This window comes from Gigantopelta aegis, chromosome 12 (genome assembly GCF_016097555.1).
Source record: "Gigantopelta aegis isolate Gae_Host chromosome 12, Gae_host_genome, whole genome shotgun sequence".
Taxonomy (NCBI): Eukaryota; Metazoa; Mollusca; class Gastropoda; order Neomphalida; family Peltospiridae; genus Gigantopelta; species Gigantopelta aegis.
In genome coordinates, this window is record NC_054710.1 from 35,148,513 (window position 1) to 35,164,641 (window position 16,129).

At 38.4% G+C, this 16,129-nt stretch overlaps 1 protein-coding gene across 3 annotated transcripts in view; it reads left to right on the forward strand.

The window, feature by feature from the left end:
- Positions 1-16,129, forward strand: part of LOC121386910 (BTB/POZ domain-containing protein 2-like) — a 157,803-nt gene that overhangs the window by 29,542 nt on the left and 112,132 nt on the right. The window contains exons 1-2 of one of the 3 annotated variants that reach the window (XM_041517954.1): positions 3,248-3,524; positions 8,362-10,635. The exons of 1 other annotated variant lie outside the window; for it this stretch is intronic. In XM_041517954.1, coding sequence (XP_041373888.1) covers positions 3,250-3,524; positions 8,362-9,346 — 1,260 coding nt within the window. In that variant the 5' untranslated portion in view covers positions 3,248-3,249 and the 3' untranslated portion in view covers positions 9,347-10,635. Of the gene's footprint in view, positions 1-3,247; positions 3,525-8,361; positions 10,636-16,129 lie in introns of those variants that run through there. One more of the 3 variants, XM_041517952.1, reaches the window with a different exon arrangement.

Sequence of the window (16,129 nt, forward strand, 5' to 3'; positions counted from 1 at the left end):
TTTCCAAAACACTTTTACTTTTTTTTTTATGTCAAACTAAACTGAAATTGTTCATAAAAACAACACCCATCTTCATAGAGGGATGGGACGGACTAAAAGTCGTTTTTGTTTATTTCTTAAAATTACCGATATCGGGTCCACTTGACTCGTAGAATTCAAGAGTTATTTATTGTCTTTTCTACTACATCACAAGTATTAGAACATACAGTGTAGCAAAATAATTCGCACGAAAAGCTAAAGAACAAAACAAGAATAAAAGTTGTAAATTAGTGGTAAGCTGTCCCCACGACCATTTTCATCGTCATCTGTCAGGCCGGTGGTTCGTCGGAAGATGTTCCAGGTTCAAACTGATAAGGCATTATTTGTTGTGTTGCACAAATATTAGTCCAGTCGTCATTACTACACTATTCATCATCGAAAGAAGAATCGCATGATCAATGAGCTTGGCAGTCGCTGTCGGTCCCACTTTCGCTTGCGCTAAAAGTCATCTCGTGGTAGGTTTTTGTGAAGCGCGTTCCCTTCGTGACGTCACGGCTATTTACAGGCAAATGTTTTTACCGAGAATTTTACTCGGTCGTTTCCGGCAGTGTTTCTACGGGAGTGATGTTTTAATACTTTTATGGGGCATTTTCGTAATTATTGATTTACATATCGGTGTAAAATATTATTGCAATGAATTAAGAAAGCATTTAATTGTGGAATTTGAAATTTTAGTGTATGGTCTGGCACAGCACTTTAAGAATTCGCTCTGGGTTGGAGCCGGTACCGAGCTGCGAACCCTGTACCTACCAGCCTGTAGACCGATGGCTTAACCACTGCACCACCGAGGCCGGTCTTGCATGCAAATGGGTACTTTGTTTTAGTTTTTGTTGATTGAGGTCAAATGAAATGGTAAGAGTGGAAAACTGTTTTGCTTTTTATAATGTATCTCACTTCATGCTTATCTGATACAAGTTTCATGTTTGTATCATTTGTGTATCATGTGGCATTTTCTAACTATGCATTAATTAATTGCAAATATCCCATTCCATGACCTTTGACCTCTTCTTAAGTGACCTTACCACCACATATTCTCTTCTTAAGTTGTTGTTTCTTGATCAGGGGACCATCCTCTACATTTTGCATTAGATTCCCCTCTTGTAGCTTTCATGTCAAATAAAAGTGTAATTAGCACTAATTAGTGTTGTTCTTTAGTGACCTCCCCACCAGAAATCTTCTTCTTAAGTTGCATATTTGTAATCAGTGCAGACAGCCCTACCGCATGGGATGTGTCGCTCTTGTAGCTTCCATGTAAACGAAAAAAAGATTTGGGACTTTGTTTTAGTGCAAGACCCCCCCCCCCCCCCCCCCCCCCCCCCCCCCCCCCCCCCCCCCCCCCCCCCCAAACAAACCCACCACTAGCCGCACTTAAGAATTGGGTTTCTGGGGTCAGAAAGCTACCCGTATCACTCCTGTGTAATATGGCTGTTGTAACTCTCGGACTATCACGATTCGTTTGCAGTACTATATACGTGTTTGACAGTAATGCTAATATGAATAAACGTTGTAATCCAGATTCGGGCAATTTTGTTTAATTCGGGCAAAAATCAGCCTGCCCCCCCCCCCCCCCCCCCCCCCCCCCTATAAAAATGGGAACCCGTATGCCTATGTATGTGTATACATATAAAACGTAACCAACTGTATAGAAAGTACAAGCTATATGCAAATTAGGGAGATCCCCGTATTACATGAGCGTTACTAGCGAAACAAACAGGAAATACTTCGCTACCAAGCTAAGAAAATCTGCTGTAAGGATAAACAGACGATCGGACACAGAGAAAACGGTAAATGTACGGTTAGGTAGTGAACAGCATGGTCTAAAAACATATTACACAGACTTGTATCGTATTAGGTTAACACACAATACGCGTACCGAGAAACAAGCTGTGACTAGACAGACGGGATATATGTATAGGTTATTTATAGTACAAGGTGTACACCACCAATTCAAATACGATAGACGACAATACTAACACGTGGCGGAAACTCCTATATGCAGCCAATCTAATTAAAAGTAGCTCCACTGGTTAATTACAAAATTCTGGATCCGCCCTGCACAGTGGCTAAATGTCTCACTGGATCTAATATCATTTCTCATTACGTTAAGCCAGGTAGGTGGCTGTCGATATTGTTTGTTGGTTGTTTTTTGTGTGCGTGCGTGCGTGCCCGTGCGTGCGTCTGTGTGTGTGTGCGTGTGTGTGTGTGTGTGTGTGTGTGTGTGTGTGTGTGTGTGTGATTTGTTTTCTCTTTTTTTGTGTGGTGAGTTTTGGTTGCTAGTAAAACCGGTGGTGTCGTGGTTCTGCTATCGTACATAAGGCTGGTAGGTACAGAGTTCGCAACCCGGTACCGGCTCCCACCCACTAACCACAAACAATTAACAACTACCCTCTGTCCTGGACAGACAGTCCAAATAGCTGAGGTGTGTGGCCAGGACAGTGTACTTGAACCCTAATTGGATATAAGCACGAAAATAAGTTGAGATTAGATGAAATGAAATGATACGGTTTTCTGTACGGCTACCTACTGGGGACCAGACCAACCGCGTACCTGTTTAGTTTATGAAACGTAATTACACATACCAAATTGTATCCCCCACCTTTAAGTATAGTTGGGCAGGCAAGGCGGAACAGGGCGGGGGCTGGGGAGGGGGGCTCTAGCTGCTCCAATAATACTGAATAAAAATACTATTGGTAGTATATCTTAAGGCAGAGGCGCATTTTACTTGTAGAATGCATGGAATTGCATTTCAGGTCATCTAGTTTTCAAAATTGTACTGGGGGGGGGGGGGGGGGGACATAGCTCAAACCTTTGCCTTGCGCCCTCCATCTGACACCCCCGCCAACCCACCCCCACCCCCATCCAAACCCTAGTGTTGCTAGTGAAACCGGTGGTGTCGTGGTTCAGCTATCGTACATAAGTCTGATAGGTATGGGGTTCGTAACCCGGTACTGCTCCCAGCCAGATCGAGCTTTAACGTCTCATTGGGTAGATGTAAGACCACTACACACTATTCTCTCTCACTAACCACTAACAATTAACCCCACTGTCCTGGACAGACAGCCCAGATAGCTGAGGTGTGTGTTCAGGACAGCGTGCTTGAACCTTAATTGGATATAAGCACGAAAATAAGTTGAAATGAAATGAAATGCTAATGAAAGTACATTAATATTGATTTTCTTTTCTTTTCTTTTTATTTTTTGTAGTTCTACAATGGCAGCTAAATATTCGGTAACCAAATCTGGATTTGCCGATAACTGGCAGCGCGGGAAATCTCTCATAGAATGCCTGCGTTATTCACTGCAACAAAAATCTCACTGTGACGTCACGTTCCAGGTCGGGAAAGACAGGAAGTCCATACCAGCTCACAGACTGATATTGACTCTTCGGAGTCGCGTGTTTGAAGCAATGCTAACTGGACCGCTGGCAGAACAAGATAATATCGCCGTGCCGGACATAGATTCAGACATTTTCGAACAGTTCCTCATGTAAGAAATTTCAATTTATTTGTTCCTTTTGTTGTCAGATAGACCCGTTGGTGTGGACGGCTTATGTACCATCCACTTCATACGTCCGTCCGTTAACTTTTCGATACATGTAAAAACACCAAACCTTACAAGCAAAAACAACTTGAGATGGAAATATATAACTAGTCCAGTAAATTTAAGCCAAAATGTATGTGAACCTAGAACAAATTCCAACTGAAGGTTGTTATGTTTGTTGGTTGTTTGTTTGGGATTTTTGGGGGGTTTTTTTTTTTTTTTTTTTTTTTTTTTTTTTTTTTTTTGGGGGGGGGGGGGGGGGGGGGGAGTTGTTTGGGGTTTTTGGTTTGATATTGTTGAGATGACCATACCGAACATTATATTCGTTGAGATAGCAGTGTATAACGTATCATTACTAGGTGACTGCGACCTATTTTAGGTTTGCTTCACATGAAAATGAATCCTTGTCCGAGGCATTTGATCCCAATCAATTTATATATGATCATAAAACAATGCACGAAAGTATATCTTTGGCTGGTGAGGCGTCGCGTACAATTTGTAGGTCAAGGCGACCTACATTTCATGGCTTACGCCACTTCAAAGTGAATCCTTGTTCGGCCGCTATTGTCTTTACCAATTCATGCATGGCCATCAAACAGTATATGTAAAAATATAACACTGTTCCACGCCAGAGCACCACGACTGATGTATCAAATGCCGTGGTATACTCTATACTGTCTATGAGATAGTCCATATAAAATAGCCCTTGCTACAAATGGAACAATTTAGCATATTTCCTCTCTAAGACTATATGTCAATATCACAAAAAGTTTAACATCCAATAGCTGATGATCAATAAATCAATGTGCTCAGAAGATACTGTCCTATCAATTACAGTCTGTCCTACGAACATTACATCAAGTAGTCTGCCGATGAAGACGGACAAGGTCAAACTCACGAATCAGCTTAAAGGAAGGGAAGGAAATGTTTTACTTAACGACGCACTCAACACATTTTATTTACGGTTATATTGCGTCGAACATATGGTTAAGGACCACACATATATTGAGGGAGCAAACCCGCTGTCGCCACTTCATGGGCTACTCGTTTTGATCAGCAGCAAGGGATCTTTTTATGCACCATCCTATAGACATGAGAGCACATACCATGACCTTTGATGTACCAGTCGTGGTGTACTGGATGGAACGAGAAATAGCCCAATGGGCCCAGTGCACACTGACTAGGATCGATCCCAAACCGACCGGGCATCAAGCGAGCGCTTTACCACTGGGCTACGTCTCGCCCCTTAGCTTAAATATGACAGAGTACCTGCCGTTACACATCCTAACCGTGATAACTTGATGGAAATATCGTAGCATAAGGACAATAGATTCACTTGACAATTATGTTTTAATCCAACAGAAAAAAAAAGGTATACCTATCTTTAGCCAGTGTCTACAACCACCCAAATAATATACCAATCCAGTTATGAGGTGCCACAAAAATATGTTCTATAACACAAAGAGCCTTTTCTGCTGTATTATAATTGAAGGTAAAGAAGTAAAAATAATGTTTAATTGCTACACTATCAATATGGAAACAGGTCATTCAAGACATAGTAACACTAGAAATAAACTGTTGGAGGTTAGTCTACACAGTATGTACCACATTAAAAGTAGCCATAGCATGTGTATTAACATAGTCTGCTATACACAACTTGTTTGTATTATATGGTAATATTGTGTTGGTATTCATCCGAAATTGACAGCAATGAGTAAAAATGTCATCCACATTTAACGAAAATCTTCCTACATATTTATAAATATAATTTAATTCCTTTTTTGTAACTTTATAAATGTTAATATACACAATATATGATAATATAAAATGTATAAGAATAAAAGACTGGGTAGCACAATTTTCAGTATCGCCATTGATATACAGTATGTATGCCAATTAATGTTTTTCTTTAAAGATTGAGATATATGGACAGCTGTTTTAAACAGATAAAAGTGAAATATGTGTGCACATATGGTTTATAGACAAATTGAAGGAAACTGCATCACAATGTGTGCATTTTTATGCCCTAAAACCATGACCCCCCCCCCCCCCCCCCCCCCCCCCCCCCATCGTTACACGTGTTATTTTGATATACATTGTGTGTATGTTTATGCCCCAAAACGACATATCATCATGAAAAAAGATCTTTACACGTTATTTTGCTATACATGGTCTTCACAGGCTCACACCATCAGTTCAATATCATACAGTGACAGGTAGTGAAATATTTGAATCACACAGAAGTTTAGATATGACCCCAGGGCGGTATTACAAAGGCCGCCATCTTGAATTCAAGATGGCCACCGATATTAGGATGGGGGAAAATGCCAACAATGGATTTGTTCATGTTAGGTATGCAACGAAGCTAAAACATACATTTTACAAAATGTCGCAAAACAATGAGCAAATTGCACAACAGTCCAGACTATAATGTGCCGATGTCAAAGAAGTTACTTGCATCTATAGACATTCCGTCTGCCTCCCCTGTATTTATGAGCCTAGCTATTATATGTCGTCGTCAAATTGTAAAGTGTGTTTTGTACAGCACCATCCCTAGAACACATTGATTAATGAATCATCGGCTACTGGATGCTTAACTTTTGGCAGTTGTGATATGGTCTTCACAGGAAACCTACCTCATATTTCTATTAGTAGCAAGGGATCTTTCATATAGTGTGCACTTACCCTCTTGCCATGACCTTTGATATGCCAGTTGTGGTAGTTGTATTGTGTTCATTAATTTGTTATGTTTTTATGAAAAATAATCATGAATTAATTGAAATATACACTTCAAAAAAGTAGGGGAACCTGAAATATTAATGTTATTATCAACTATTAGACCGAACATACGTTTTGACCACAGACATGCTAGTGAAGAACGTTTAGGTCTGTTTATCAACACACCAAAACACATTCCATAGTTTGCACGTGCATCACGCCGTTGCCCTGTACACGTACGTTTGGGTATCATTCTCGATTTTGACAATTTCCAAGATGGTCCATTAATCACTGTAGAACATTATTTCTGTCAATCGTTTTCATTCTGTTGATCATACAGATGTTATTGTTTTGTTTTTAGTCATTTTTATTGTTTGAATTTGCGATTTACTGATACAAAAACGTCAACTTTCAAATTTCACTTCTGACCCCAGTCGTCCTTCAAGATATTTGGTTGTCATAAAAGCTACTGTAATACTGAACTACCGGTTGTAATGTTTGCCCAGTTAATTCACTATTATCATATAGCCATTCCCTACAGCTAATATACTTTACAATTTTGGCAATTGTGAATTCTTATTAGAGTTCCCCTACATTTTTGAAGAGTATATATATGTTATGTCGTTGCATGCTCTTCCCAATAAGTAATATATTCTGGGCCGAAATAGCGGCCATTTTGAATTGTAGCCATAAATAATAGCACTTATAAGAAACTTAGGAACTATTAATATATTGGTTCTTAACTACATCAAGGAACTATTGTGAACATGTGAGCTTAGTACTATTTATTTCCTTGTTTGGTCCATATTAGACCTACTGTTCCTGGACTAAAAGGCCTATATTTAAACAAATACGCCAACGGTTAATTCTGAGTAACCAATTTAAACGTCTTTCGAAATTAAAGGGACACGCCCTAGTTGTTAACCATTACGCCGTTGCTTTTCGCTATTAAACCCATTTTCTCACAAATAAAATTGCACTTTACTTACATTTTATTATTTAGAATATACATTTCCGTTTACCTGAAGTGTTTTTTGATAATCCTGGTATTCCTGGTGTTTGTGATACCACAGAATGCATTTTTCGTATTTCTTAAAAACGCACGCGCGTCTGAGAAAAAAACGTTGAGTAGACAAGGTCTAATCTATTTTTAGAGGGGATCTTCCCGTTACAACGTCAAAGACGTTGGTATACCACGTGACCGTTATCATTTTGGTTCGGTTTGTTTTCTCGTGCACGGTTCGCGCAATCAACATCCGATTTGTTGTTGTTTGCCTGACGTTCATTTGTGAGGTTTTTCTTCACAGTTCGTCAACATTTTCATTACCAATAAAGTTCAGACAAGTAAGTATCTCAATACAAAACGTTACAAACTCTTAAAACCAATAGGTCTTACGATATCTGGAGAGGACAGAACAGTTGGAACATGCCCAGGAGAGGTGAAAGGAACGCACCCCAAGTCTCTGTGCACTCTGGGAAATGTGCCGTGGCATAGGCATTTCTGTGCTTCGAGCGACATCTACCGGTGACATCAGAATACTAACTTTCAAAATTATTTCAAGTAATTGGGTCACGCGGATTCCCATGGTATCTATCGATACAAAACCAGCTTTTTCACTCTATTTTATAAAAACGTGATCTAAGTGTGTTACAGTTTTGTAGATTAACCAAAATTAGAATTAATTTTCGCAGGCTGAAACTAGGGCGTGCAACTTTAAACAAAAATATCTGGTATAGCAATTCGTCGTACAGTTGCAATTTAAAATTTTAAAGCAAGTGTTCTGTATTGTTAAACTTATATGAAGCTGTACAAAACTGACTAACGGTAAAGGACCCGTAACCGAAAGTCATTAATAAAAAACAAAACCATAATAACTATTCGCTCTTCTTGTGCTAGCACTATATATTGTTACGACAGTACCGATATTCGTTGTCAATCCCAGACACTGTTAAAATGCACACTTATGTTAAAATACCACAAATAATATATTCATTGGTTGTGTTATGGTTTGAATCCAAACTCAGTGTTTCCTAATAAAAGGCCATGCTGTTCCTGTTTTTTCAGTTTCCTATATACCGATGACGCCATACTTGATTCAAAGAACGCAACCGACCTTTTGTATTTATCCAAAAAATATGACGTAACGCCACTGGAACAGAAGTGTCTGGCGTATTTGGAGTCATCGATATCGTCACATAATGCCTGCGTCGTGATGGAACAGGCCCATTTCTATGACGAACACGACTTGAAGGTCAAGGCTATGAAATGTATCTGCAAAAACGGCAACACAGTTCTAAAATCGCCTGGATTCACTGATCTGTGTCACTCGTGTGTTCTCGAGATCACGGAAACAGACGAACTGGTCGCATCTGAGGAGAAAGTATTTGAAGCTTTGAACGCTTGGAGTGAGGCGGAATGCAGACGACAAGAAAGGGAGATAACCCCAGGTAACAAGAGGAGTGCACTCGGGAAGGCGTTGATGAACGTGAGGTATTCTCGCCTTGGTCAGAAGTATTTTGCGGATAGCGTCTCACCAACTAAGCTGCTGACAGAAAGTGAAGAAAATACAATCTTCAGAACCTTCGTCTCTCCCGATATATCTGCTTTACCTTTCAAAAAGGAGCCCAGATGCAGGACTGGAAAGCTTATTACTGCTGAACTGTTCAAAACCGTCGCTTGGAATTTCAATACTCCTTCTTCTGCTGAGTACAGAACTGTGTTTTGTGTTAATGAAACCCGTGCTTTACAAGGGTTTAACACCAAGAGTGAATCATTTAGATTCAGAGCCTTTGTGCGCGATCAAGTTACTGGTGCCGTTGTAGGTGAAACAAGTGGTGGAAAGAGAACAGGCCATCTTGTTGAGTTCCCTGACCAAGTCAGAATTGTCAAAGACAGGAAATACAGTTTAGTTGTTAAGTGTCATGGAGAACATTTGATTATGGGTGGTGAATTAAGCGACATAGCAGAAGATGGAGACTTTGCATCCCGCTTCTTAGATAACACTCCAAGCGATTCTCATGTGGTACTGAGCTTAGTCTTTCGAGTTTAATGTTGTTGTTGTTGTAACCTGTTTACAACTTTAGCGTTGTGACATCGATACACATAGCGATGACCAAGTCACACACATCACATAAGCATGACGGTTAGAATAACAAATATAAAACAAACACTTAAAAAGAAGAAAAAAACAAGCACACACAAATGTACCTTTTACACGTGTTGCAAAATCACAAAACAAAATGCATGGGAAATATATTTGTGCGAGTTGTCTTTAGTAAGTGAACACAAAAATAAGTTATGTGAGACCCTACGAATTTTAATATTGATAACATGTCTGACTAATCTAATCGACTAATTTTCTGTTTGTTATCCTGGTCGTCTTGGTGAATATTATACAATGCTTTTTATATAGTTATATTTTTTTTGCAATTCAATAGAAATATTGTTTCCCACGGAATGGGTGTAGGATAAAAAAAAAAAAAAAAAAAAGAGGAAGGAAATTAAAAACTCTATCAAAGAAGAAGAAAACAAAAACGGGAGGTAACTCACAAATCTGTGAGAGGTGCAAGCCTACAATGCTACAATACATTTCCAGTCTCTCAGGTGAAAAACCTGAACAGAAAATCGGCAAGACCACTCGTAACCCCAAATGACATCGATGACTAACATTGGGGTCCAGAGTGAGCCGATACATCAACAGTATTACATGACAATAATGACTTGTATTGTTCCAAATTACCCGCAAAACTGTGCACCATCCTTCTGGAATTCAGAACATGCCGGAGATGCCGGAATAGCACCCCAGTTGAAACCAGGTTATGTACATTGTGCGAAGGAAATGCTATTTAAATGTAAATATTTCATGATCATATGCGAAAAGACGTTTACAAACATATTATTATTATTAAAATAAACCGTACCATACTAAACTTTAAAGATTTATTTAGATATAATAGCATAAGCACCCTTCATAAAATGTAAAAATGCATTTCAGAAATTAAAAGAGAAAATAAGCAAACCTTAAACAGACCCCTCCAATATCACAACACACTGTTTAAAATGCTGAATTATAACAAAGCTTATTACGGTATTAAATTTTGATAATGTCTTCATTTTAAAATGTGTGTATAGCTATTTTTAATTATGGTTGTATATATTCCGCGAAGAATTCCTGTTGTCATATTGTCACTGTAAATACCCATTGTACAATAATTTCTCATATGATGTCGTTTGACGGTCTGAGCGTACCGACACAAAGCTTCAAAGTTTTATGTACATGTAGTAATTTTATTTGGGGATGGGTTTGTTGTTATTGGTGATTAAATATGTAGGAAATGACTTCTTAGTTGGCGTTTTTGTTTCGTTTGTGTGTGCGTGCGTGCGTGCGTGTGTGTGTGTGTGTGTCATTTCTAATTATTTACAAAGTTTGAAGCATGACAAATCTGTATATTGATTCAGATGTACATTATCCCAGCCAGTGTTCCACGACTGGTATATATACCAAAGGCCGTTGTAGGCTATGTGCTATTAGACCGGGAGCCAAGTGAGATTTAATTGTTGCGAGAGTTCCAAAAGGTTTGAGGTGTCTGACTACAGAAACCTAATTCTTAAGTAAATATAGTTCGGGAGTAAATAGGGGTCGCTACTGAAATTACCCCCAAAATGGGATTTAATTGTTGTGAAAGTTCCATCCATAATTCCTTTGCTACTTATATTAGAGGACATTTCACTGAGCCCAAATCCACAACTTAAGAAAAAATATTTTGCGGGAAAGGCTACTTAAGAAAGACTCTAATTAGTGCTAATTAGGGATTTAATTGTTGTGAAAGTTCCATCCTTGAAACCAAATGTAAAATGTAAAGTATGCTCACCTGATTCAGAATTACCAATTTAAGAAAAAAAATATTGCGGGAAAGTGCACTTAAGAAGAGGTAAAATGCTAATTAATGCTAATTATGGATTTAATTGTTGTGAAAGTTCCATTCGAAATTCCTTTGCTATTTGATAGAGGACATCTCACTGAGCCCAAATCCACTACTTAAGAAAAAATATTTAGTGGGAAAGGATTTAATGGTTGTGAAAGTTCCATCCTTGGAACCAGATGTGAAATGTAGAGTATGTTCACCCGATTCATATCATGCATTGAAATACTAGTTTAGTATAAACTATGTTAGCTATTTAAAGAAATAAAAACATGATATTGTCATTAAGCAGTAAACTACAAGATGTGTAACGGACTTATATATGTAAATCTGTGTTATTAAGTGTGTATATAGCAATAAGTACTCGTATGTTCAATTCTGACACCTACACTGGCTTCCATGGCAGCCGAAGTTACCATTTTGAAAATGGCTGCCACAACAATCACCGAATAAATCTCCAATGTTGCTATTTCAAAAATAGTTCCTATGTCCTAAAATGCAAAATGGCATGCTTCTATTATCAAAGACACACGTTTGTCCTTGATGATGATGAATTGGATGATGATGTTAATATTGAGTGAAACCTTTTAGTTGAAATGCACACATAATATTTAAGGGCAGGTAATATAGTATGCTCACTATAATGCAAAATGTCGTATATTCTCTTAATTTACCTAATAAATAGAGATAATTTAGGCATATATAAATTGTATACCGGGTAATATAAACTAAATCCGCATAGGTTTTTAGAAGGAAAAATATAGACTTTTTAAAACTATATTTAATTAAAAATGGCTATTAACATGTTTTATGACTCTGTATACCATGTTCATACATAATATTGACTTATCTGTACAATACTCACCAAAAGCTATCCATTGATATACTACATGTCCATGTTCTAAAGACAAAAAAACACCTTTCACATTGATGCTATAAGTCATTATCTTGTCTTTCTCGCAATATATTGTTTTTAAAGGTAGGGTCAACTCAAACAAGAGCCTTATGTGTTTGAAAGATGCATACCCGGACCACCAACACATACTGACACTTTAGCAAATAAAAAAGCGTAATTTTAGCTTTAATTAAAAAAAACCATGATTATTCCTGCTAACTGGGGGCAGCCATTTTGTTTCGTTTTTGTGACGTCCGGTGGGATAGCTTGGGGCGAAGTGACGTCAGTTCCTGACCATCTCCTGTATGTACAGTGTAAACAAAAGCAGTAATTTTCGACAAGGCGCTTCTATTTGATCAACTTGGCTTGTAAAACAGCATAAATGACGTAATCATATAATAAACTATTTAACTAAATATACTTCAAGTTGCATTAACGGAACAAAATGGGATTATAGTATTCTTCTGTGTTAAATAATCCAATATGCTACGTTGGAGCAAAAACGACAACCTACGACACCTAAGTGATAATTTTCTTTTCTTTGGGACTACGTAATTGGTCAGTTCTGTTTTTTTAGATGGAAAAGTCTACTTAATCAATAGCCAGTGCACCACGGCTGGTATATCAAAGGCCGTGGTATGTGCTATCCTGTCTATGGGATGGTGCGTATTATAAAATATCCCTTGCTGCTAATCGAAAAGAGTAGCCCTTGAAGTGGCGACAGCAGGTTTCCTCCTTCAATATCTGCGTGGTCCTTAACCATATGTCCGACGCCATATAACCGTAAACAAAATGTGTTGAGTACGTCGTTAAATAAAACATTTCCTTCCTTCCCAGCTCATTTTGTCCAGTGGGTATCAGCTATCTACAGCCAATGGCTTTTGTGTGTGCATTTTCACACAATGAAACGAACAAAGGTTTCTTTAACAAAAATATGTAATTTGCATATACCATGAGTCGGGAGTGGGACATACCTCAGTGGTACAGAGCTCGCTTGATGCGCGGTCGGTTTGGGATCGATCCCCGTCAGTTGGCCCATTCTCGTTCCCGCCAGTGCACCATGTCTGGTATATCAAAGACCGTGGTATGTGATATCCTGTCTGTGGGATTGTACATACAAAAGATCCCTTTCTACTAATGGAAAAATGTAGCGGGTTTCCTTTATAAGACTATATGTCAAAATTATCAAATGCTTGACATCCAATAGCCGATGATTAATATATCAATGTCATGTAGTGGTGTAGTAAGACAAAACAAACAAACTTATACCATGTGTCAGTGGCCCGTCAACGACGGTTTGATTTAACTAATAGAAAAGTGATTCTATTACAATAACTAACATTAAAACGTAAAACCAGCGAGTGCAGCTAGGAAAATAGGTGTACAAATCGGTACATAAATTATCGTTTCTACCCACTCCCCATTTTTACAACGTAATAAAATTGTCCCAGATGACATACCCACATAATTTTATTAAGTTTGTATTATTAATTTAAGCATATAAAAGATCCCTTTCTGCTAATCGAAAAGAGTAGCCCATGAAGTGGCGACAGCGGGTTTCCTTTCTCAATATATGTGTGCTCCTCAAACATATGTCTGACGCCATATAACCGTAAATAAAATGTGTTGAGTGCGTCTTTCAATGAAACATTTCTGTCTTTTGGACTTTGTATTAATTGACAAAACAATCTAATACACGAGTGTATGCGGAAACTCCTAATCAAATTGCTGCAAATTCAGCGAGAAAACGTTTCGCTAACGTTCGCGAACTATTTGATTGGTTCTCGAACTGGTAATTTGGTTTACTGTGTAGCTAAAAATCAGTCTAAAGAACGTTACCGACAAGCGGTTGACTTAATTTACGTCAGATTTCCATGGAAAATATATCTCTGCTTTACACATCAACAGGGCCGTAGCTAGGATTGTTTTCTTCTTCTTTTTTTTTTTTTTTTTTTTTTTTTGGGGGGGGGGGGGGGGTAGGGGGGGGGGGGACAACTGAGTAGTTAATTATCTAAAACTCCTTAAAGCCGCACACCCTAGTTCCATCCAGCGAAAATAAATTATAATTTGGTTAATCTACAAACCTGTAACACACTTAGATCACGTTTTTATCAGATGGAGGGAAAAAGCAGGTTTTATATCGATAAATACCATGGGAATCCCCATGTCCCAATTGCTTGAAATAATTTTGAAAGTTAGTATTCTGATGTCACCGGTAGATGTCGCTCGAAGCACAACAATGCCTACGTCACGACAAATTTCACACAGTGCGCACAGACGTGGGGTGCGTTCTTTTCACCTCTCCTGAACATGTTCCAACTGTTCTGTCCTGGTTGTATCCCCTCTCCAGATATCGTAAGACTTAGCAAAATTATTGGTTTTAAGAGTTTGTAACGTTTTGTATTGAGACACTTACTTGTCTGAACTTTATTGTTACTGAAAATGTTCACGAACTGTGAAGAAAAATCTCACAAATGAACAACAAGCAAACGACAACAAATCGGAAGTTGATTGCGCGAACCGTGCACGAGAAAACAAACCGAACCAAAAATGATACGGTCACGTGGTATACCAACGTCTGTGACGTTTACACAGGAAGATTCGCTCTAAAAATAGATTGGACCTCGCTTGCTTAAAGGGACATACCCTAGTTACGTTTATTTGTCAACCATTACGGCGTTGTTTTTCGCTATTAAACCCCATTTTTCACAAATAAAATTGCACTTTACTTACATTTTATTATTTAGAATACACATTTCCATTCACCTGAAGTGCTTTTTGGTAATGCTGATGTTTGTAAAACCACGAAATGCATTTTTTTCATTTTTTCACAAGATGTGCTATCGAGAAAAATCCGTTAAGCAAGCGAGGTCCAATCTATTTTTAGAGGGAATCTTCCTGTGTAACGTCACAGATGTTGGTATACCACGTGACCGTTACGGTTATCATTTTGGTTCGGTTTGTTTTCTCGTGCACGGTTCGCGCAATCAACATCCGATTTGTTGTTGTTCATTTGTGAGATTTTTCTTCACAGTTCGTGAACATTTTCAGTAACAATAAAGTTCAGACAAGTAAGTGTCTCAATACAAAACGTTACAAACCCTTAAAACCAATAATTTTGCTAAGTCTTACGATATCTGGAGAGGGGATACAACCAGGACAGAACAGTTGGAACATGTCCAGGAGAGGTGAAAAGAACGCACCCCAAGTCTGTGCGCACTCTGTGAAATTTGTCGTGACGTAGGCATTGTTGTGCTTCGAGCGACATCTACCGGTGACATCAGAATACTAACTTTCAAAATTATTTCAAGCAATTGGGACATGGGGATTCCCATGGTATTTATCGATATAAAACCTGCTTTTTCACTCCATTTGATAAAAACGTGATCTAAGTGTGTTACAGGTTTGTAGATTAACCAAATTATAATTTATTTTCGCTGGATGGAACTAGGGTGTGCGGCTTTAACGGTTTTTTCTCGAGTGCACGCCTGTTGTTAAGAAATACCAAAAAAATGCTTTTCGTGGTTTTACAAACATCAGGGGTTGTTGTACGGATATGTATGGGTCATATTTTGGTTGACATACTATTGCATATAGTGTTTTTTAAATACAAACGTTAACATAGTTGCCTATGGGATTTTATTTGATAGTGTACAACCGTCAATGTGGGCTACGTATCCCGAGTCGACGAAAAGAATGAATGAATGTTTAACGACACCCCAGCACGAAAAATACATCGGCTATTGGGTGTCAAACTATGGTAATGCAAATAAATAAAGTGATGATCAACATCAATATAAAAATTCAAGACTTAAACAAAAACAGTGTAAAGAACTGTGCAAAAACACAAATATCACAGAATTTTACGGATACTGAATTTTACTCAAAACTTCAATTTTGTGCTGTATTGGCCATTCTCAAAGAGAATGTTACACCCCTGCACCACGGTGAGGTTACAGCACACGCAGGGGCCGACGAAAAGAGATATACATGTATTTGGCGAGAGAGGTGAGGC